The 24,359-nt window shown below is 37.0% G+C and overlaps 1 protein-coding gene across 1 annotated transcript in view; it reads right to left on the bottom strand.

The window, feature by feature from the left end:
• The window catches only part of NEK1 (NIMA related kinase 1), a 191,840-nt gene that overhangs the window by 115,713 nt on the left and 51,768 nt on the right, over positions 1-24,359 (bottom strand). The window contains 8 exon segments of the mRNA XM_021698746.1: positions 5,586-5,632; positions 5,634-5,683; positions 5,686-5,717; positions 5,798-5,961; positions 15,158-15,232; positions 15,401-15,448; positions 15,537-15,599; positions 15,847-15,906. Coding sequence (XP_021554421.1) covers positions 5,586-5,632; positions 5,634-5,683; positions 5,686-5,717; positions 5,798-5,961; positions 15,158-15,232; positions 15,401-15,448; positions 15,537-15,599; positions 15,847-15,906 — 539 coding nt within the window.

The following is a 24,359-nucleotide window of genomic DNA, read 5'->3' as shown; positions in this document are numbered from 1 at the left end:
ACCTGATCACACTAACATGTACAAATAAAAAAATAAACTTATGAGGATGATAGTAGTAAATGCAAAGGTAATGGTGAGAGAGATGAAGGGTGCCCAAAAAGCTCCCCCTGGAGCTATACAAACAATGACCAAGGAGGGAATGCTCAACTCACCCTCGAGGCCTCTTCACACAGGCTCATTTCTATTACAGAGAGGCATGTGTCCAGATGTGAGAGCATCTCATAAGACCAACTAATTCAGGCTTAGAACAGCAGTAATGACTAGCCAGTATTCATTCTCTGACCAGTGGTATTCTATCACTAAGTTTTCAATAGTCATCAATAATATAAAGAAATGACTACCTTATTTCTAATCCAAATCCAAATTTATTTAATCTAGAGGATAATCAGTACTCTAAGATTATGTCATCCTACTTTTTTCATATTAAAATGTCCATTCTCTTGGGGCGCCTATGTGGCTCAGTCAGTTAAGTGTCTGAGCCTTTTTTTTTAAGATTTATTTTTTTTATTTGAGACAGACACAGAGAAAGAGTGCATGCAGCAGGGAGGGGCAGAGGGAGAGGGAGAATCTAGAGCAGACTCCCCACCAGTGCTGATCCCAACACGAGGTTCAATCTCACAACCCTGAGATCATGAGCTGAGCCAAAATCAAGAGTCGGACACTTAACCGACTGAGCCACCCAGGGGCCCTTGCCTCTGACTCCTGATCTCAGCTCAGGGGTCATGAGTTCAAGCCCTGTTTTGGGATCCATGCTGAGTGTGGAGCCTACTTAAAAAGAAAAAAATGTCCATTATTTTATCAAAGGATGGAATTAGGGCTTATAACTTTTTTTTTTTAAATGATGGGGCTGGTAACTTTTTTTTAATGAACTTACCTGGCAAAATTACAAGTTGGAATTCCTCAAGCAGGTCCTCAATTTTATTTTACAGAGCTAATAAATAACTGTTAACATAAACCAAGGCCAGAATAATGAACAGGCATTAGCCAGGCAAAGTGGGCAGAGGTGAAGGTATGCTAGGCAGAGGGAGCAGCAGATGCAAAGGAACAAGGATGGAAAAAAAAAAAAATGCCTTTTATCTCTTCACTCCCAGAAGTATATAAAGCAGGAGCACCAAGATAAGGAGTATAGAGTCCTCTATGAGACCTTGTAGGCCATTTAGGGAGTATAATTTGATCCACAGGGCAAGGAAGGGTCATTAGTCCATTTTTTAAATGTATGCTATTTATAAACCTTTTTCAAGTATATATTTATTTGGTCAGATAATTTTTCAGACTCAAAAGTACATCAAATTTATTCCAGTTAAATTTTATCCAATTCGAGTTCACTGTAGCTATGGTCTACTGAGATTATTTTGTTTCCTAATCAATCTTACCACATATTTACTATTTCTTTCCACTTTATATCTTCTAGAAATATGATAACTATATCCTTTAAATGTTTTTTTCTATGCCCCCCCCTTAAACAGTGAGATTAGTTTAAGGAGGACAACACTCTAAAAATTTTTTATTTGGGTAACATGAAAATATTAATTAAAATCCTCTGAATATAAACAGTATATTGCTGTAGGTACTACTAGGTGTCTAATTAATTTTTTCACACTGCCTCTAGGCCAACAGAAATACCTAGCATTTCATTTATTAGTTAGGTCCAAACTGTTTAAGAGTACTGGTCTGTGCTTTGTCCAAAAGACATAGTTCTGGGGCGCCTGGGTGGCTCAGTTGTTAAGCGTTTGCCTTCGGCTCAGGTCATGATCCCAGGGTCCTGGGATCGAGCCCCACATTGGGCTCCCCACTCGGCGGGAAGCCTGCTTCTCCCTCTCCCATTCCCCCTGTGTTCCCTCTCTTGCTATGTCTCTGCCAAATAAATAAATAAAATCTTTAAATAAAAAAAAAAAGACATAGCTGTGTTTCCTTCAAAACTGTAAAATATCCAAGGCACTATGATGCTCCAGGTTGCCTCACCATACAGTTTGCAAACTAAAGTTCCAGCCTATAACTCTTAACAACAACAACAAAAAATTTATTTGACATAATCTGTTCTGTGTGAATTTATACCTTGTCAGAGTGATTACTGCTTCCTCCTAAGATATCTGCAGGTATTGCTTTTAATCTTGCCAGGGATCAAGATGAAGAAAACTGGTCTAGTTTACAGAATATGTTTTTTGAAAATCATATGATATTTGATGATCTTCAGTTTTCTGCCAATTTTCCTGTTTTCCATGTCCTCAAATAAAATCAAACTAAATTCAGTGACTGGAAAACAGTATGGAGGTTCCTCAAAAAGTTGAAAATAGAGCTACCATACGGTCCAGCAATTGCACTACTGGGTATTTAATCCCAAAGATACAAATGTAGGGATCCGAAGGGGTACATGCACCCCGATGTTTATAGCAGCAATGTCCACAATAGCCAAACTATGGAAAGAGCCAAGATGTCCATCAACAGATGAATGGATAAAGAAGATGTGGTATAAATACACATTGGAATATTATGCAGCCATCAAAAAGAATGAAATCTTGCCATTTGCAATGATGTGGTTGGAACTGGAGGGTATTATGCTGAGCGCAATAAGTCAATCAGAGAAAGACATGTACCATATGACCTCACTGATATGAGGAATTCTCAATCTCAGGAAACAAACTGAGGGTTGCTGGGAGTGGTGGGGGGTGGGAGGGATGGGGTAGCTGGGTGATAGACGTTGGGGGGGTATGTGTTATGGTTGGCGCTGTGAACTGTGTAAGACTGTTGATTCACAGACCTGTACCTCTGAAACAAATACTACATTATATGTAAAACAAAAAAAAAAGAAGAAGATAGCAGGAAGGGAAGAATGAAGGGGGGGAATCGGAGGGGGAGACGAACCATGAGAGACGATGGACTCCGAGAAACAAACTGAGGGTTCTAGAGGGGAGGGGGGTGGGGGGATGGGTTAGCCTGGTGATGACTATTAAAGAGGGCACATACTGCATGGAGCACTGGGTGTTATATGCAAACAATGAATCATGGAACACTACATCAAAAACTAATGATGTAATGTATGGTGATTAACATAATACAATAAAAAAATAAATAAAAATAAATTCAGTGAGTATACATGAAAGTTCATGCAGTTATTGACACCATGTTAAATGTTTAAAGTACCCAATATTTTAAAATTTTATAACCAACTAAAGCAATAACTTTTTAGTTTGTTCACTAGTAGTATCTCAAGAAGCTGATAAATCTTCTTAAGAGAGTGTTTAAGGGGCACCTGGGTGGCTCAGTCAGTTAAGCATCTGCCTTTGGCTCAGGTCATGATCCTGGGGTCCTGGGATTGAGCCCGGCATTGGGCTCCCCGCTGAGCGGGGAGCCTATTTCTCCCTCTCTTCCCTATTTGTGCTCTCTCTCACTATCTCTATTGCTATCTCTGTCTCTCTGAAATAAAATCTTTAAAAAAAGAGAGAGAAAGAGAGCATTTAAAGAGAACTCTACAGTCAGATGGACTTAGTTTAAATCCGAGCCCTACCACTTACTAGCTGACTGACCATGCACAAGTTTTAAATTTCTGTAAATCCTAATTTCTTCATCTTTATTTTTTTTAAAGATTTTTATTTATTTATTTGAGAGAGAGAGAGTGACAGAGATAGCGAGAGAGAGTAGGAGCAGGGAGGAGAGGGAGAAGCAGGCTCCCCACTGAGCAGGGAGCCCGATGTGGGGCTTGATCCCAGGACCCTGGGATCATGACCTGAGCCAAAGGCAGATGCTTAATGACTGAGCCACCCAGGCGCCCCAGGAGAATACTTTCGAATGTAATAAACATCTTTATGATTCCCCTTAATTATAAAAGATGATTAAAATGTAGGTGAGCAGAGGTAAATAAATGAGGTGAATATAAATTAACATTATGAATTATACAGTAGCCTAAAATATTAAGCTAATTGTAGAGTCTATTTTTGAGAAAGGAAGGCTACCAACTCACAATATGAATTTTTTTGATGAAATGGGAAAGCAAATTTTTTTGTGGCTTTTATCCTGTGGTGTTATGGATCTTTCTAGTATTTAATTTGGCTTTATTTTGCTTTATATTAAATCTAAAATAAGTAAGTATAGTATAAAGAAAATAGAGAAAACTGTGTTATGTTTCTTCACATTGTTCAACTTCCAGAATATTTCTTGGTTATTCACAATTGGAATGACAAATAATGGACTACATTGGGCCATTTTTTATCAAACTCCTATTATAACCTTGAATATTTGCATATATGCAAATATATTTGCATATATTTGAGTTTCAAATTATCTTAAGCTACTTCTTCCACTATACCACACTTTCCATTCAAACTTTGTTTTGCATTAGATACAGTTTCACTATTTTAATTTTCAGTTTTAAATCATTTGTGGTTATGAGATCATTTTTATTTCATTTATATCAACTCTGGGCTTAGCAGTATTCAGACAGACATTTTCTTATGTTGCATGAAATTATTACTTTTTTTTATAGATTATTTATTTGACAGAGAGAGAGAGGACAAGTAGGCAGAGCAGCAGGCAGAGGGAGATGGAGAAACAGACTCCCAACTGAGCAGGGAGCCTGATGCGGGGCTCGATCCCAGGACCCTGGGATCATGACCTGAGCCGAAGGCAGACGCTTAACTGACTGAGCCACCCAGGTGTCCCTGTTGCATGAAATTATTGTTGTTTTTTTTTAAAGATTTTATTTATTTGACAGAGGGAGAGATAGCGAGAGCAGGAACACAAGCAGGGGGAGTGGGAGAGGGAGAAGCAAGCAGGGTCCTGGGATCAAGCCCCACATTGGGCTCCCTGCTCAGCAGGAAGCCTGCTTCTCCCTCTCTCACTCCCCCTGCTTGTGTTCCCTCTCTCGGTGTCTCTCTCTGTCAAATAAATAAAAATCTTAAAAAAAAAAAAAGAGTATTCTCCTTAAAATGACACAAAAAAGGCAATGTAACTAAATTTTCACAAAATGCTATCTGCTTTTTTTAAACAGATGTTTTATAGAAAAAATGGGAATATCTAGGAAAACCTGTATGCATACTTAAGAAAAAAGGAACCGTGAAAATTAAAACTAATGATTACTATCATATTAAATTAATTCAGTGGAAAAAAAGGAAAAATCTGATGAACAAGATCATAGAGTTATCAACCAGAGACAAATGTAAGAAAACAAGCAAAAACAACAAAAAGTGGGATTCTGAGGAGAAAAAAAGACAAAAAAGGCATGCTTTGAAATTTTGCATAAAGTGTGATTCCATTTAAATATATTCTGATTCATTCAAAGCAAGTGGGTGAAATTATTACAACCATATATTGGTTTAAAGTGATATTATCACATCTTCTTTTAAATAAGTATGTTCAGCCTATAACATATAAATAAGCTACAAAAATTAGGCTAAATTGAAGAGGTACATGTTTGCCAAATGTAGTCAAAGGCCAAATATGCACCTGAGAAAAATTATTGCATCCAGAAGGCAACAAAATATTCTTTGTAATCAATACCGAAGACATTTCCAAAGTATAGGTTCTAAGCTATATAGGTCATAAGACAAAATTACACACAAGAATCAATTTATGGATCATCACAGTTCAGCCTGTTTACATTGGCTTGTTTAGACATGATTGTCGATCTTTTCAAAGCATTTTCTAAGAGCATCAGCATTTGGGAAATGGTGATGACCTGTAGCCCCTTAGGAAATCCTAGATGTTTTTCAGGTGAAATTCCTCTGTAGATAAACATGCAAAATGACTTTCATTATTTTCTCTGAAGCAAAGCATAAGCAACTTCTGCAGAACACAGCCATACCTTTCTGGATGTCTTCGGCCATATATCTCTCCTTTCCATTTAGTTTCATTATTTTCTGCTCTTTGTTGCTGCATTTGATCAAAAATAGCATGATAATGTTCATACTGTCCTCGAGAAGAAAAAGATGATGGAGCCACAGCCCCTCCACTGCCAAAAAAGGGAGCCTAGGAATTAAACAAACAGCTCTCACATGTTTATCTCATAAGGCCCAAAAGGCCTGTACTACTCTCAAAAAAAAAAAGTTTTTTTTCAACACTTGACTTTTAAAAAGCAATGAGCTAATCTGAAAATATTGATAAACAGACAACCCAAACCAAAATGTTTTCCTACTATATTATAACCATTAACAATCAAAAAGTAGTGTACTTTGTTACTAAGAATAAAGCATAATTTAAGAAAAATATAAAAAGACATTAAAACTGTAAATATTGAAAAGTCTGGTCTTCATAAGTTTTGAAACATTAGTTTCTAGTACATATTTTATGATGCCATTCTATTAAGTTTAAATATGTACAATTTATAAGTAAAGCAGAGTGTACTGTAGTAACTCAAAATTATATTTAACAAGAACATTTCAATATGGTATTTAATATACCTCAAATCCTTCAACTCCACAATAAGGATATAAATACCATTGAAACATATTCTAGATGTAAATAAAAAAAAGCAAAACATCATATCTATCCTTAATCAGTTTATAAACAAGTTGGGAAACAAAGCACAAAACTAGAAAAACATTCCATGCCTGTGATAAATCAATGGTAATAGGCACATGCTAAAGTAGTAAGTACTGAGACTGAGCAACTTTCACAAAATAGAAAAAAAAACTTACCAGAAATAAAAATTTCTCAAAAGAAAAAAAAAGGCACTGGAGAAAGATACTGTTCAACCCAGTCTTGAAAGCAATGTAACAAAGATAGATTGAATGATTAAATATGAGCCAGGGTATTAAAGTAAAAAGAAGCGATGTATGTATAATATTTGGGTGTTGACAGCAGGAGGAGAAAGAGATTATGCAAACAAATATGAAAAGAAGGCAGGCATTGGTCATAAAAGGCTAGTATATCTAATTGATATACTTTAAGATCATATAATAAAGGACAACAGAAAGCATTTATAAACTTTCTGAGAGGTGTAGCACAGCAAAACAGTTTTTAGGAAGGTGAGTCAAATTATGCATGATAAGCAGGAATAAGACAGTGAATAAGGTAGAGGAAGTAATCCAAAGGCTTACTGCACTGATGCCAAAGCCACAAGCCTAGAAATAAAGAAAAGCAATCAATGGAAAAGGGAAGGGAGCTGTGGATTCTCTTGGGGAATAACACAGATTAAAGGCAGACATAAGGCCACAACTACAGAGACAAGCATGTGGAAAACTCAGAGTTAGAAAACAGAGATGTCAGACAAGGATGAGAATTTTAAAAGTAAGTGTGTAGGGGGAGGAGCAAGATGGCAGAGGAGTAGGAGACCTAAATTTCGTCTGGTCAAAGGAATTCAGCTAGATGGGGATCAAACCATTCTGAACACCTACGACCTCAATAGGAGATCAAGGAAAATAGCAGCAACTCTCTGAACAGAAAACTCTCTGGACAAAAAAGCGACCACTTTCTGGAAGGTAGGATGTGCGGAGAAGTGAATCCGAGGCGATATTCGGGAGGATAGACGGCAGAGGAGGGGGCCTCCGTCGGCCGCTTCTGGCAAGTGATAGAGCAGCAGAGCACAAAATCGGAACTTTTATAAGTCTGCTCCGCTGAGGGATGTCGCTCCAGTGGCTAAGTGGGGGGGTGGAACCCTCGCTGGGACAGTGTGGTCTCAGGACCCTCGGGGTCAGAGAAAGAACAGGGTTGCCTGAGTGTGGCAGAGCTCCCAGGAATCAGAGCAGGGAGGCCGGCTGTAAAGATGAAGCCAAGGAGTGGGCTCTCAGCTCTGGGTTGCCATAAACCATGATCCGCGACACAGGCCACTGCCCTTCCAGGGGCCCAACAAGCGGCAGATCCGGGGAGACTCCCCTTCCTCCCCCAGGAGGAGGGCTGCGGGAGCACACCAGGGATCTGCTGGGTTTGGAGACTCCAAATGGGGTCATGTGCCAGAGCTAGAAACGCTCGGTCACAGACGAGGTGAGCACTGAGACCGGTCGGGGAGACCGGGGAGACGGGAGTGATTGACTGCTTTTCTCTGGGGGCTCTGAGGAGTGGGACCCCGAGCCCTTGGCTCCTCCGGGCTGGAGACCGGGAAGCCACCATTTTCACTCTCGGCCTCCCAAGCAGTATGGAAAGCTTTCAGGGAACAAAAGCTCCCGAGAGCAAACCCGAGCAGATTCCTTAGCCTGGACCCCAGCAAGGGCTGGGCAATTCCGCCTCGGGCAAAGACATTTGAGAATCACTGCAACATGCCCCTCCGACAGAAGATAAGCAAGAACAGCCAGCCAAGACCAAGTTGACTGATCAATGAGAACGGTAGAACTCGAGCACTAGGGGAATACAGCACATAGAATTTGTGGCTTTTTCCCCCTGATTCTTTAGTCCTTCAAAGTTAATTTTTTTAATTTTCTTTTTATTTTTTATTTTTGAATTTTTCTTTTTCCCTTTTTCAACCATCTTATCAATCCCTTTTTTTTTTTTTAATTTTATTTATCTATTCATTAGCGACAGAGAAAGAGAGGCAGAGGGAGAAGCAGGCTCTCAAGGAGCAGAGAGCCCAATGCGGGACTCGATCCCAGGACCCTGAGACCATGACCTGAGCCGAAGGCAGATGCTAAACCATCTGAGCCACCCAGGCGCCCCCTTATCAATCCCTTTTTTAAAAATCTTTTTTATTTTTCATTTTTAGAGTCATATTCTATCCCTTCATAGTAGTTAACCTTATTTTTAGTATATATATATATATATAAGTTGTTCTCTCTTTAAAATTTTGGGATAATTTCTTCTAACACACCAAAATATACCCTAAATCTCTAGTGTATGGCTTTGTTCTAGTCTCCTGCCTGATCACATTCTCTCCTTTTTTTTTGTAATTTCTCTTCTTTTTTCAACCAACTTATTGTCAATTCCTTGTATAAAATCTTTTATAATTTTAAGCTTTACAGTCATATTCCATCCCTTCATCGTATTTACCCTTATTTTTGTACATATATAAGCTTTTCTTTTTTTAAAATTTTGGGAGGCAGTTTTTTCTAACAGACCAAATATGCCCAAAATCTAGCATGTGGCACTGATCTATTCACCAGCCTGATCATATCTGATCATATTCTTGGTTTTTTTTCTCTTTTTCTTTTTTTTCTTTTTTCCTTTGTTCTCTTTCTTTTCCTCTGGTTTCAGGTCTCTTCTGATTTATTTAGTGTCTATTTTTCTGGAGTCGTTTTTACCCTGTTAGCATGTTGTTCTCTCATTCATCTATTTGCCTCTGGACAAAAGGAGAAGATGGAAAAAATCACCTCAACAAAAAGAACAAGAGGCAGTACCCACTGCCAGGGACCTAATCAATATGGACATTAGTAAGATGTCAGAACTAGAGCTCAGAATGATGATTTTAAAGATACTAGCTGGGCTTGAAAAAAGCATGGAAGATATTACAGAAACCCTTTCTGGAGAAATAAAAGAACTAAAATCTAACCAAGTGGAAATCAAAAAGGCTATTAATGAGGTGCAATAAAAAATGGAGGCTCTAACTGCTAGGATAAATGAGGCAGAAGAGAGAATTAGTGACACAGAAGACCAAATGATGGAAAATAAAGAAGCTGAGAAAAAGGAGATAAACAACTACTGGATCACGAGGGCAGAATTTGAGAGATAAGTGATACCATAAGATGAAACAATATTAGAATACCTGGGATCCCAGAAGAAGAAGAAAGAGACAGAGGGACAGAAGGTATAATGGAGCAAATTATAGCAGAGAACTTCCCTAATTTGGGGAAGGAAACAGGCATCAAAATCCAGGAGGCACAGAGAACCCCCCTCAAAATCAATAAAAATAGGTCAACACCCCGACATCTAATAGTAAAACTTATGAGTCTCACAGACAAAGAGAAAATCCTGAAAGCAGCTCAGGACAAGAGATCTGTAACCTACAATGATAGAAACATTAGACTGGCAACAGACCTATCCACAGAGACCTGGGAGGCCAAAAAGGACTGGCATGATATATTCAGAGCCCTAAATGAGAAAAATATGCAGCCAAGAATACTATATCCAGCTAGGCTGTCATTGAAAATAGGAGGAGAGATAAAAAGCTTCCAGGACAAACAAAAACTAAAGGAATTTGCAAACACGAAACCAGCCCTACAAGAAATATTGAAAGGGGTCCTCTAAGCAAAGAGAGAGCCTAAAAGTAACAGACCAGAAAGGAACACAGACAATATACAGTAACAGTCACCTTACAGGCAATACAATGGCACTAAATTCCTATCTTTCAATAGTTACCCTGAATGTAAATGGGTTAAATACCCCAATCAAAAGATACAGGGTATCAGACTGGATTAAAAAAGACAAGACCCATCAATCTGCTGTCTGCAAGAGACTCATTTTAGACCCAAAGACACCCCCAGATTGAAAGTGAGGGGGTGGAAAACCATTTACCATGCTAATGGACACCAAAAGAAAGCTGGGGTGGCAATCTTTATATCAGACAAATTAGATTTTAAACCAAAGACTGTAATAAGAGATGAGGAAGGACACTATATCCTACTTAAAGGGTCTATCCAACAAGAAGATCTAACAATTGTAAATATCTATGCCCCTAACATGGGAGCAGCCACTTATATAAGCCAATTAATAACAAAAGTAAAGAAACACATGGACAACAATACAATAATAGTGGGGGACTTTAACACCGCCCTCACTGAAATGGACAGATCATCTAAGCAAAAGATCAACAAGGGAATAAAGACTTTAAATGACACACTGGACCAAATGGACTTCACAGATATATTCAGAACATTCCATCCCAAAGCAACAGAATACACATTCTTCTCTAGTGCCCATGGAACATTCTCCAGAATAGATCACATCCTAGGCCACAAATCAGGTCTCAACCAGTACCAAAAGACTGGGATCATTCCCTGCATATTTTCAGACCACAATGCTTTGAAACTAGAACTCAATCACAAGAGGAAGGTCGGAAAGAACTCAAGTACATGGGGGCTAAAGAGCATCCTACTAAAGAATGAATGGGTCAATCAGGAAATTAAAGAAGAATTAAAAAAATTCATGGAAACAAATGAAAATTTGTTTAAAAAAAAAGTAAGTGTGTAATGCTTCACAAGTCACGGTGAAAGAATTTCACTATCAAGAGGAAATCAATAACCTCAAATGCAGAGGTGAACAACACTGAAAATAAACCGTTATGACTAAAGTTGAGTGGTAGCATTTCAAAACCATTTTTGGGGGGGAAATGATGAGAACAGAAGCCAGAATACTGACAAGTAAAAGAAGAGCTTCCAAGTGATAACATCTTAAGGAAGAAATCTGGCTAAGAAAAGAGGCAAAGAAAAATGAAATCAAGTAAATTTCAGTGTACCCTCTGAGCTAAAATCCTTACATAGTAAGTTGCAGACAATATTATAAGAAAGCATGAGTTTAAAAAAAAAAAACTCAAGATGAATACAGATAACTGATTAAAGATGTTTGAGAAGAGATGAAAGTTGTCAGAAATAGGGAAGATAACTAATTAGGCAGGAAACCCCATTAAAGGAATCCTCACACATATCTTCAAAATGTGCCTCCCAAGGCAAGATTCAGAATCAGAATTCAGATAAAAGGCAGTTGCATCTCCTATGAGACTGGCTACTCTCTGAGCTTAGCCTGGTGCTAATTTCACATTGATCTGAATTTGAGTTGTCTAATGTTTCTCTTTAGCAAAAATGAAGGTATGCTAACATCTCTGAAGATGGCTATACTGAAAATAATGCTGAAAATACTGTACTAGAACACTGAAGCAATATGATCTTTCAAAAATCACCTTTTTCACCAATTATAAGCACAGCTGGAGAAGTTTTGACAAATATATACACTTGTGTAACTACTACTACAATCAAAAGCATATCCATCACCCCAAAAAGTTCCCTCGTGTTACTTTGCAGTCAACATCCCCTCATTCCAACAATCACTGATCTGCTCTCTGTCATAGACTGGACTGCCTTTTCTGTAATTTCATATAAATGAAATCATACAAAACATACTCTTATGTCTGGCTTCTTTAACTCAGTATGTTTTTGATTGATCCATGTTGTTGCATGTATTAACAGGCTATTCCTTTTTATCACTGAGTAGTATTCCCATATATTTTCAAACAACAGATAAGCTTCTTACATATTATGATTACCGTATGATCCAACTATGTGGAACATTTCATAATTTAAAACACAACACACATTCATAATTCATAAAAGACACATCAGAAATAAAGCAGTAAGTCACAGATTCTGCAAATAGTACATAACCAAAGACAGTTGGTAATTTATACTGTGAATAATGCCTTATTTGAGGTTTATATTAATGGTACTAATTTTGAAATCTTTCCCTTAATGTTTAGTTTCTGTTTAATCTTTAGTTAGGGGATGTCCTTAATTTGGTTGACATTATACTGAGGCTCCAGGCCCCCATCAACTGTACAGAAATCAAACAACCTAAAAGTTAAATATTTCAAACCCCATGGGAAATAAGTACAGAAACTAACATAGAATTTGCTTTAAGTCACGGGAAATAGTTTTATTAATACTCAATGAAAGCATTATAGAAATTTATAAAATGAAGCAAAAATCTATTAAGCACACACTATGTAATTCTGTTGAAAAACTGTCTCAATCAGTTATCAAACAACATTGATTAAACTAGACTTTAGGATTAAGTATAGCTTTAGACACCATAGGAAAAAAAAACATTTTATTGCATAGAAGACATACGCAAAAAAAGAAGAAAAAATAATCGAATTCTCAACACTAACCATGTACTTGATATAAAATGCTTGACAAGATCTGAGGGCCTAGTTTTACTTTCCAATCGGATAAGATATGGAATTAGTTACTTTTATTTTTTTATTTTATTTTTTTTTTTTTAAAGATTTCATCCATTCATTTGAGACAGAGAGAATGAGAGACAGAGAGCATGAGAGGGAGGAGGGTCAGAGGGAGAAGCAGACTCCCCGCCGAGCAGGGAGCCCGATGCGGGACTCGATCCTGGGACTCCAGGATCATGACCTGAGCCGAAGGCAGTCGCCCAACCAACTGAGCCACCCAAGCGCCCCCTGTTACTTTTATTTTTGAAGATTTTATTTAGTTGACAGAGAGAGAAAGACAGTGAGAGAGGGAACACAAGCAGTTAGGAGTGGGAGAGGGAGAAGCAGGCTCCCAGCTGAACAGGGAGCCCGATGAGGGACTTGATCCCAGCACTCTGGGATAATGACCTGGGCCTAAGGCAGATGCTTAATGGGATCATGGCCTGGGCTGAAGGCAAATGCTTAATGAATGAGCCACCCAGGCACCCTGGAATTACTTATTTTAGAATGGGCCAAATTTTGAGTCATTCCTTGTCATTCAGGAGGTAGTGAGCTCTACTTTCAAGTAAAGTAGATAGTACAGCACAAAAAAAGTAAAGTATAATTTTAAAGATAAATTTATATTACTAAAAACAGTATAATATATTAATACAGAATTAGAAAAAGTGACTTCTACTGAATTATTAATATGTAATATGAAAAATGTGAAAGCCAGGACAGAACACACATATCTTTTATATAAAACAAACTTTTATTCAAATCATAACTTTTGGGGAAAAGAAGTAAAAAAGGTAATCAAGTCAATTTGACAAATCTATTCAATACCTAAATACCAAGTTTAAGAGCTTGGGTCAAGGGAATTCACAATTTAAAGACATGTTGACTAAAAGTTGATTGGATAACATACATTAAAATTATAATACAGAGGAATATAAGTATATTCATTTCTTTATTGCTGTGTAACAAATTACCACAAACTTAGTAGCTTAAGGCAATACCCATTTATTATCTCACTGTTTCCCTGGCTCAGGAGTCTGGATGTGGTTAGCTGGGTCTCCTGGTCGGGATCTCACCTCGCAGCAATGAAGGCATCAGCCAGAACTGCAATTCTCATCTGAGGCTCAGGATCCTCTTTCAAGTTCACTGGATCCTGGCAGAATTCATTTCCTTGTGGCCATAATGCTAAGGTCACCACTTTCTTGCTAGTTGTTGACCAAAGGGGACTATCAACTTCTAAAGGCCACCTATACTTCCCTACAACATGAATGTTTGCTTTTTTCCAGGCCAGGAGAAGCATGTCTCTCAGACTTTCTTCTCCCCTTTCAGTCTGCTATGAGGAGTCTCATCAAATATCAACAGTAATCACAGGAGTGACTATCCCATCACCACTTACCATGTAACAAAACGTAATCAAGAGAGCTACAATACCACCCTATTCATAGGGTTCCACCAAGGGGAGGGAATACAAGGTATCTATACCAGGAATCAGAAATTTGGGGGACCATCTTAGAATTCAGCCTACCACAGATATGTAAAGGATGCTACAAGAGCAGAAGAGGAAATTATAAGATTCAGATAAGCAGAACAAAGAAAGAAACAGGAAGTTAAACCTATGAGTCCTTGCTAGTCACATTCCAGGCATTGTTCTTGAAATTTTTTTTCCTTTTCTTTTCTTTCTTTCTTTTTTTAAATGAAGAAATTACGGCTCAGAAAACAAGTAACTTGCCCAAGGTTAAAGAGTCTAGATCTACCCAAAAGAAATATCAATTAATATATCTAGATAAATGATTAGCTAGGTAATCTGCTATCCAGGTAAATCATTGGATGTGGGATTGACAGTGAAGGGAGGGGTGCCATCAAGTAAAGAGAAACACTGTGCAAAGACAAAGAGATTAGGCAGGTTACACACAATAAGAAAATTACCACTATGGTCTTTAGTTCAGCCTCACTTGAGCCCATAGCGTGTGGTGGGGAATGGATGGAGATGAGCTTAGAGAGACAGGCAGGGGCCAGACGAACAAGGATCTTAAGAAAACTTAATCTTTAAGGCTAGATGAAGCAATAGAAGGATTTTCGGCAGAGGTGTGACAAATTTTATTTGATTTTAAAAAGACTCTTCTGGAAGGAATGGCATATCATAGCCTTCACATCAAACTTCTTAAACAATTTAACAGTGTCAGATATTAGTTATCAATACAAATTAGATATCAAATACATGTAGGAAAAATAAGAATTTGTAATAGATGAAGAATTCTAGGTAAAAAGTTAATACCTCCCCCCCTCCTAAAGCCAGTTATATACATTTCAAAGAGCAAGGTGAAACTGGATAAAAAACCACAATAGTGTAACCACATGGGTATCAATGCCTACCTTTACTTCACCACTTCCACCAGTATTTAGCACGTTTCTCCATCCTTGTTCCCTGGCCCTATTTATTCTCTCCAACTTTTGGGGAAAAGAAACAAACAAAACACAATTCAAGTATTTAATATAAAATACATGAAACACATTTACTAACACAATGGAAATCAGTGTATGCCTTTAGAGAAAAAAAAAAGTATGTGTGTGGGGAGGGGGTAGGATGTACCATGGAAAAATGGATTATCCTCTTACCCTTTCCTTTTCCTGTCTTTTCATCTGCTCGGCCTTCATTAAACTAATCTGTAACAATTTTAAAGACAAACTTCTTAGAACTCTTGAAACTATTATCGTCTACAACTTGGCAAGGGTAGAAAAAAAGCAAAAAAACTACCTGATCCTTTTGTTTCTTTTCTTTTTCAATAAATTCCAACCTTCTCTTTCTTGCTGCTTCCTTAAATAAAAAAGAACATTTTTATCAATAGTAATTCCTTCTTTTTCTAGTTTCATAAGGAAAGTTAGATTACCAATGGTAGAGGTAGGCCCAGGGAGATTAGGAAGGAAAAAAAAAGGATTAAGTTAAAGGTTTATTTGTTTGAAAGAAATAAGGAGGAAAGGTTTGGAGGTTTTATAAGATTTTGTTTCTTTTCTTAGAATTATTTTTGCAAAGCTTTAAAATAAGCAGACAGATGTCTTTATACCTCAAACATTTTCCTCCTTTCTTCTCCAGGATTCACTTTCTTCACTGGGATTTGATGGGCCTGGACAAAAAGTAAAACTACAAATTAGATAAGAATTTTGAGGTACGTATTTGAACAATTCAAATTTGTGGAAATTTAGAATAAGAAAAAGGTGAAGCCAAATACTGCCATGACTCTGTTTCAAAATATATTATCCCTAGCATAATACAATAATAGTAAGGAACTTTTAACACCTACTTACATCAATGGATAGATCATCCAGACAGAAAATCAAGAAGGAAACAGCTTTGAAAATCACACTAGACCAGATGTACCTAACAGATACATACAGAACACTCCATCCAAAAACCTCAGAATACACATTCAAGTGCACATGCAACATTCTCCAGAATGTTAGGCCACAAAACAAGTTTCAATAAATTCAAAAAGATTAAAACCATATCATGCATCCTTTCCAACCACAATGGTATGATTTTAGAAGTCAATCACAAGAAAAACTGCAAAGAACACAAATACAAGGAGCTAAATAATAAGCTACTAAACAATAAATGGGTCAACCAAGAATTCAAAGAGAAATTAAAAAAAAAATACATGTAAACAAATGAAAATGAAAACACAACAGTCCAACATCTTTGGGATAAAGCAAAAGCTGTTCTAAAAGGGAAGTTTATAGCAATACAGTCCTACCTCAAGAAACAAGAAAAATCTCAAATACAAAACCTAACCATATACCTAAAGGAGCTAGAAAAAGAACAAGGTCCAAAGCCAGGAAATAATAAAAACTAGAGCAGGAAAAAATAAACAAACAAAATATATATATATAAAATCCCTAAAAATAAAAGAATGACTGTAGTGTTCAATATGGTGTTAAACAAAAAGGAACCTTAGATTCAAAGAAACTGTGGAAAAGGGTTCTTCCCCAATCACTAAGTTCTGTCCTTGGATACAGATGTTAATTTTCAGTTTTCTAATATGAAAACAGAATGTCATTTAGAAAGCCCCATATTAAAGAGAGAAATTTTTAAAAAGTAGTTATATATGTTCACTATATAAAATTCAAACAATAGTAAGAAGTTAGTCTACTTCACTCTACTTCTAGAGGTAACCACTGTCAATATTTTCATGAGTATCCTTCCAAGACACACTTAAATATATACACACTTATATATACATAACTATATACATACATAGAATTTTAGCTTTTTATGCTTCTTACATAAATGTAATAAAAATGTGTTATTAGATGGAAAAATGTTTTTTACTATTAACAATGTTCCTTGACATTTCCACATTGTAGTAAGCAAATTAACAATGGCAATATTCCATACAATGGATATAATTAATTAATTTTAGCATTCCTCTAGGGATGGATAACTAGGTGGTTCCACTTTTTTCCTACTCTATATGCTTTAAGGCACTTCCTTGTACATACATCTTTGTGCCATATGCCAGCCTTTCAGAAGGGCAATTTTTCTAGACATGAAAGTACATGTCTAACACAACTTAAAATGTTGAGAAAAACTGCCCTCCCAAGAGTCTGCACCAATACTCCCACCAAAGAGCTCTTTTACTCACAGTCTCACAAATACTATCAATCTATCTTGAATTTCTGTTTTTTACAAAGGCTAAGAATATCTCCCAGTATAGAGACATTAACATTTCTCCTTTTATATACCAATTGTTCATCTAATTGTGGGGTTGTTCAATTTTAGGAGCTCTTTGCATATTGCAGAAAATAAGACTATTACAGATGCTACAAATATTTTCCCCATTCTTCTAGTTGCTGTTTGTTTTATCTTTCACCGCACAGAAGTCTGTAATTTATGTATAGTTAAATCTGCCAATCTTTTCCTTTGTGATACCTGAGTATATTGTTTTGCTAAGGAAGAAATTTTAACCTAGATATTATATTTTGTTTCTGCCGCTTAGTTTCATTTTTATATTTAGATCTTTAATTTATATTTAGATTTTTAAATGTTTGTAGACTTTTATTTTTAGACCGATCTAAAATAAATTTTTATTCATAATGAGCTGGGAATCTAAGTTTTTTCTAGGATTTCAAGGCAATTCAATTATCCCCTAACAATTTATTGTCTGATACATCTTTTTTCCCAGTGGTTTAAAATGCCTCATATATCATGTAATAAATTCACACACTCATCTGGGTCGGTTTCTAGAATTCTCTATTCTATTCCACATAACCATCTCCTCTTTTCCTTTTTTTTTTTTTAAACTGGGATATAAAGTCACCTACAGGAAAGTAGATAAAAGATCTACTTTGAGGTTAGCAAAAATAAAGGAAATACCCATGTAGCTACAACTCAAGTCAAACCAACACCCAGAATCCCTCCAAGTGCCCTTTCACAAATTCTACCTATACCACAGAGGTAACCACCATCCTGACTTTTTTTTTTTTTAAGATTTTTATTTATTTATTTGACAGAGAGAGACACCGTGAGAGAGGGGACACAAGCAGAGGGAGTGGGAGAGGGAGAAGCAGGCCTCCCGCTGAGCAGGGAGCCCGATGCGGGGCTCGATCCCAGGACCCTGGGATCATGACCTGAGCTGAAGGCAGATGCTTAACGACTGAGCCACCCAGGTGCCCCCATCCTGACTTTTTCACTACCATCTTGCTTTTCTTTATTGTTTTGCAACTTACATATGCCTTCCTAAACAATATAGCTTAATATTTTTCTGATTCTGAGTTTTATATGAGTGGAATTATACAACACGTATTCTTCCGTATCTTGCTTCTGTTGATTAATACTGTTTTGGTGATTTATCTATGTTATTGTTTCTATCTACATTTTTTTTTTCACTCATAGACACTATTCCATTGACCTTGGTTCCTTAATCAGTTATCTTATACCTTTCTCACTAAGTCTATTCTAAAGAATTTCAACGAGTTTGTCACTATTCCTTTCCATTTCATTTTGTAACTGATTATACATTTTTGCATGTGGAATTTGTGTCAGGCTACTTTACTGAATTCATTAATAGTTTTCTGCTGCTCACAACAATTTTCTAGGTAAGTAAATATATCATCTGTAAATAATGTCTCTGTTTTCTCTCCTCTACCAATACTTATGGTTCATATTTCTGTTTTTAATTGCATTGGATAGGACTTCTGGCCTAATATTAAAAAAAAAAAACAATCAAGCAATCACAGCAAATATCTTTGTCTTGTTCCTGACTTTAATGGTAATGTTTCCAATTGTTCATCTTTATATACAATCCTTGACGTAAGTTTCAGGTATATATAACTGTATCAAATTAAGAACTTTCCCTTCTATTTCTTGAATCAAAGAAGTTCTTGGTTTGTTGTTTTTTTTTTTCACTACTTGGAGGTATGATTGACATACAGAAAGTTATACATATTTAATGTATACAACCAAAGAAGTTTTTAAAGCAAAAATTGGTGAGGGTGCCTGGCTGCCTCAGTTGATAGAGCATGAAACTCTTGATCTTGTGGTTATAAGTAAGTTCCAGCCCCAAACTTCCTCTAGTTGGAGCTTACCAGGAAGTGGTGTTGGAAAAGATATGTGATCAGAAGTTAAAACATTCTGCATTATAAAATTAACCCTTTTTAAAAAGTTACGTGTTTCAGGTCCAATTTTAAACAAGTATGAGAGAGCTTTAGGATGAAAGAGGTGGAAGGAGACAGGGACTGCTAAAGGCCTTAAGGAAAAACTAGTATGACCTCTTTTTATAGATAAGTAAACTATGACCCAGACAGATGAGGTTAAACTAATTATTCCTGGAGCAGGATGAAATCTGAAAAGCTCACCAGGTTTTAGCAATTAAAAAAAAAAAGTCATTAAAAAAATAAATATATAAAACAAAAATTAGTTTAAATTTTACTGAACTTTTGGTATCTACTGAGATAATTTATATATGGTTTTCTCTTCTAATCCGCTAATGCAGTGAAATTATAGTAATCATTTTTCTACTATTGAACCATCCCCTGTATTCCTAAAATGAATCCTATTTGATAATTATTATTCTTTTGATAAGCTGCTTGATTTTTTTTTAAAAAATAGTTTTTAAAGATTTCTATATGTGTGTTCATAAGAATAACTGACACATGGTCTTCTTCTCATTTTTATCCTGTGCTAATACTCAAATTTTGTAATCAAGGTAAAGCCTAATGTATGATCAAATCTTTAAACAATTCAAAATATAATCTTATATACCAAAAAAGATAAAAAGTATTTACAGGAAACTCTTCTCTATCACGTACCAGTTTTTACATTTTTTCAACTACCTTAGGGAAAAAAATGAATATAAAGAGAACACTGTACAAAACTATTTACCTTTGTTGAGTTTCAATACAAAGAAAAGCAGATGTTACTTTAAAATATTACTTCAATGATCATTTACATTATTATCAAAATAATTCAGCATTTTATTAAGTCATTAAAAAGATCTTTGGCAACAATTCCATTTCAATAGCAGCTGTCTTTTAGCAAAAGCCAATGTTATTACTTTTATATACCACTCATTGCATCAGTTTTCTAAATTTTATAAAATGATCCAAAGAAGTAAGCACTAAAATTCTAAAAGGCAACTCAGAATAAATCAAATAAGTGACCCTCAATTAATATGAAGTTAATAAAATAAAAAAAGAACTAGAAAGACACACAAAAGTTTATTTATACTAAAAGAATTCCGAAGATCTTTGAAGTTTCTTCTTCAGAAAGCAACATGATATATAATTTAAACATAATTTCCTCCTTACAAAATGTAACTTACTTTAATGAATACATTACTTAATATGAGCACAATAAAATAATGCTATTTAGAATATGTAACACTACCCCCATGTGTTGATAAACTGATAAAATGAAAATGATTCTTTTTATAATGTACTTTGCCAATTTAATTCATGATCATCAAAACCAAATCCATTTTAATTTTTTTAATTAATTTTTTAAAAAGATTTTATTTATTTATTTTTGCAAGAGAGAGAGCGAGCAAGAGAGTGAGCATGAGCGGGGAGGAGGGTCAGAAGGAGAAGCAGACTCCCCGCTGAGCAGGGAGCCCGATGCAGGACTAGATCCCAAAACCCTGGGATCATGACCTGAGCCGAAGGCAGACACTTAACCGACTGAGCCACCCAGGTGCCCTTAATTTTTTTCTTAAAGTAAGCTCTATGCCCAAGGTGGGGTGTGAACTCACAACTCTGAGATAAAAGAGTCGTATGTTCACATACTGACTGAGCTAGCCAGGTCGCATACTGACTGAGCTAGCCAGGTACCCCTAAACCAAATCCATTTTATTGATACAGTATAAGTTAGCTTAAAGCTGCACAAACAAAGTGGTAAATGGTACTAAATCTTACATCATAAGTAACCCAGGAGTCTACTACCTGAGAAGACCCAAGTAGTAGGTTCCCAGAACCATCCCACCCCCTCACTACATTATTAGTTCCTAACTCCTAATTTCTAACTTTGGTTAGTTATTTTAATTCAACTCTCACTTAAATTAACCAAGTATCTTACCACTTAACTGCAGAAATGGCACTAGGGTCAATGAAATGACAAAAATACTGAAATATTTAAAGAACAGTAACTCTCCAATTTTTTCTAAAAGTAACCAAGAGTAAGAAATAAATATGTATCACATCCAGACCCAGTAAAGATGCATACTCTGTGTAGCTGGTTCTCTTACTCTCCATCTATTACTAAAAGAAGTCTCTGTTCTTTATCCACTAAAAAGATTTTTCCATCACAAATAGAGACCCCAAATTTTAAAATAGTCAAGGGAGAGAGCTGGGGCCACTGTTACTGACATGTAAGAAAAAATTGAGATAATGTTCTTCATAGTATTACAAAGTTAATATTTCAAAGTATGTGATGTATATAAAATTTAAAGCAGTGGGTAATGTTACACAGAAGCTTTGTAAAAATACACACTCCTTCCATACAAAGGAATATTGTTTGGCAATAAAGAGGAATGAAGTACTGATACATGCTACAACATGGTACATGTTATAACCTTGAAAACACTGTGCTAAGGACCCAGTCACAAAAGACCATATATTGTATGATCCCATTTACATGAAATGTACAGAATAAGGAAATCTACACAGAGACAAAGGTAGGTTAGCAGTTGCCCACGGCAATGGGGGTAGGGGAAGAATGGGGAGTGAAAGCAAATGGGAAAAGGATATTTTTGGAGGTGATGAAAATGTTCTAAAAATGATTGTGGTGATGGTTACACAACTCTGTGAACTCACTAAAAGCCATTTAATTCCAAACTTTGGATGGATGTGAAATAAATCTCAATAAAGCTATTTTTAAATATATATATCCCCAAGAGTTGCAGAATCATAATTTCTGGACAGAGAGCCCTACATTCTATATTTTGAAAGGTCCCACAGCTTAACTCTTACCAGGTCTCAAAATCTTTGAACTGCAACATCAATTTAAAAATATTAACACAAGTAACACAGATCTCACTTTAAACAAACAGCTTTTAAACAGATTACCCAATAGGGAGCAGTAAGAAGAGTATGTTTAACTAAGGCACCTACATATTCTTAGGTAAGTTAAATGAAGACACCAATTATATTCATCTTTTGATGCTCCACTGCCACATAAACAAGATACTCAAATACTTGTTTTTTGGTTTTTTTTTTACTCAAATATTTGTGAAATAAAAATACCAAGCTGTTTCTTTAAGATCACACAGGTATTTTCAACTGTATCTACCCAAAGAGAAAAATATGGTAACATAAAACACTGCATTAAGAAAAATGTTTTGTTTGGTGTTTTTTTAAAAATCAGAACCAAAATACTAAATTCTATTCATAGAGCTCCCTCTGCTGGCATAAGAACAGAATCTGTTAAAAAAATACACAGGGCGCCTGGGCGGCTCAGGTCATGATCCCTGGGTTCTGGGATCGAGCCCCACATTGGGCTCCCCGCTCGGCGGGAGGCCTGCTTCTCCCTTTCCCACTCCCCCTGCTTGTGTTCCTTCTCTCACTGTCTCTCTGTCAATTAAATAAATAAAATCTTTAAAAAAAAACTACAGGAACTGAAGCAAATTCTATGACATGCAAATAATTTTTGATATGCTGAGTAGTAAAAACTTAGTATGTTACTAGCTTAAATTTTTCCAATTAAAAAGTGACAACACAGGGGCCCCTGGGTGGCTCAGTTGGTTAAGCCTCTGCCTTTAGCTCAGGTCATGATCCCAGGGTCCTGGAATTAAGCCCCGCATTGGGCTCCCTGCTCAGCAGGGAGACTGCTTCTCCCTCTCCCATTCCCTCTGCTTGTGCTCTCTCTCTCTCTCTAATAAATAAATAAAATCTTAAAAAACAAAAAAATGTGACAAGACAATATCATTAAGTGGTTATGGTTTTTCTTATAAACTTCTCATTTTCAAGCTTTCACCTCCTTCATGAACACACCAACTTTACACCTATTTATGGGAGCAATTTCTCCCAGAGAAGAACTGAAGGCTAACTGAACAGCTTCTGTATAACAAAAGATAGAACAAGAGAGACAAAGACATGATAAAAAAGGGAACCCCCAGCTCCAATGTTGAGAACTGCAGTGGGAAGGGATAGTACTGAGGGACTGGGAGCAAAGAGGACTGCCCTGGGACACAGAAAAAAAGCCAGTTTAAAAGAACAACTAGTATATAAAAGATCCGGCCCTAGAACTCCGTCAAACAACAGAGGAGCAAATATAACTCCGTCTAGGTACAAGTGGCGGGAGATTGCCATGGTTTACACTCCCCCTCCATCACGAAAGCACAGACCAGATTAAGGTACAAACACCAAAGGTGGCCCACCCACCTCATCATGCTCTGGGTCCCTACCCCACAGCAGCCCCAGAGGTTCTGGAGCTTTAAAAGAGCAACCAGCATATAAAAGGGCCAGCTCTAAACTCTACCAAGGGGCAGAGAGAGCTGCTAGCACTCTTCTGGGCCAAGTCAGAGGGGCTACTGAGCAACACAGTTTACACCCCCCCTCCACCTTCGTAATGGGAGCAGGGTCCTGGTACCCTAACTGGCCTGCTGCTTCAGTGGGCCCTGGGCTCTAACCCATACCGGATCCAGCCATCAAGGCAGCCAGAGGGCAGTGCACACGACACCCCTGGTCAGAACTTACTACAGCTCCAGCTTTTGTGCCAAAGTGACATGGGTGTGCAAAAGCACCCCAGAACACACAGGCCCAGACCACTATGGCTTCAGACAGCTTACTAGGGTACCTCTGGTGCATGGTGCTATAGGACCTCCCAGCTGATGCCTGCTTCAGCTCCAGCTGCATGCCAGGGTGCTCCCTGCACAAAGGCCCCAAAACACCCCACCTGTACTGGCCTCAGCTCTGGTCACCTTGTCAGGGCACCCTCTATGCAGAATCCTAAAACACCCCAATCTATACCTAGTTCAGTTTCACCAATCCAATGTGCCCTCTGCATGTAGAACCATGGGACCTTCTGTGTTACACTCAGTGTGTTGTCTGCTTCAGCTGTTCTGACAGGGTATCCTCTGCATGTAGGGTC

The sequence above is a fragment of the Neomonachus schauinslandi genome, chromosome 2, assembly GCF_002201575.2.
Source record: "Neomonachus schauinslandi chromosome 2, ASM220157v2, whole genome shotgun sequence".
In the NCBI taxonomy this organism is placed as follows: Eukaryota; Metazoa; Chordata; class Mammalia; order Carnivora; family Phocidae; genus Neomonachus; species Neomonachus schauinslandi.
This window is presented reverse-complemented; position numbering and strand designations above follow the sequence as displayed.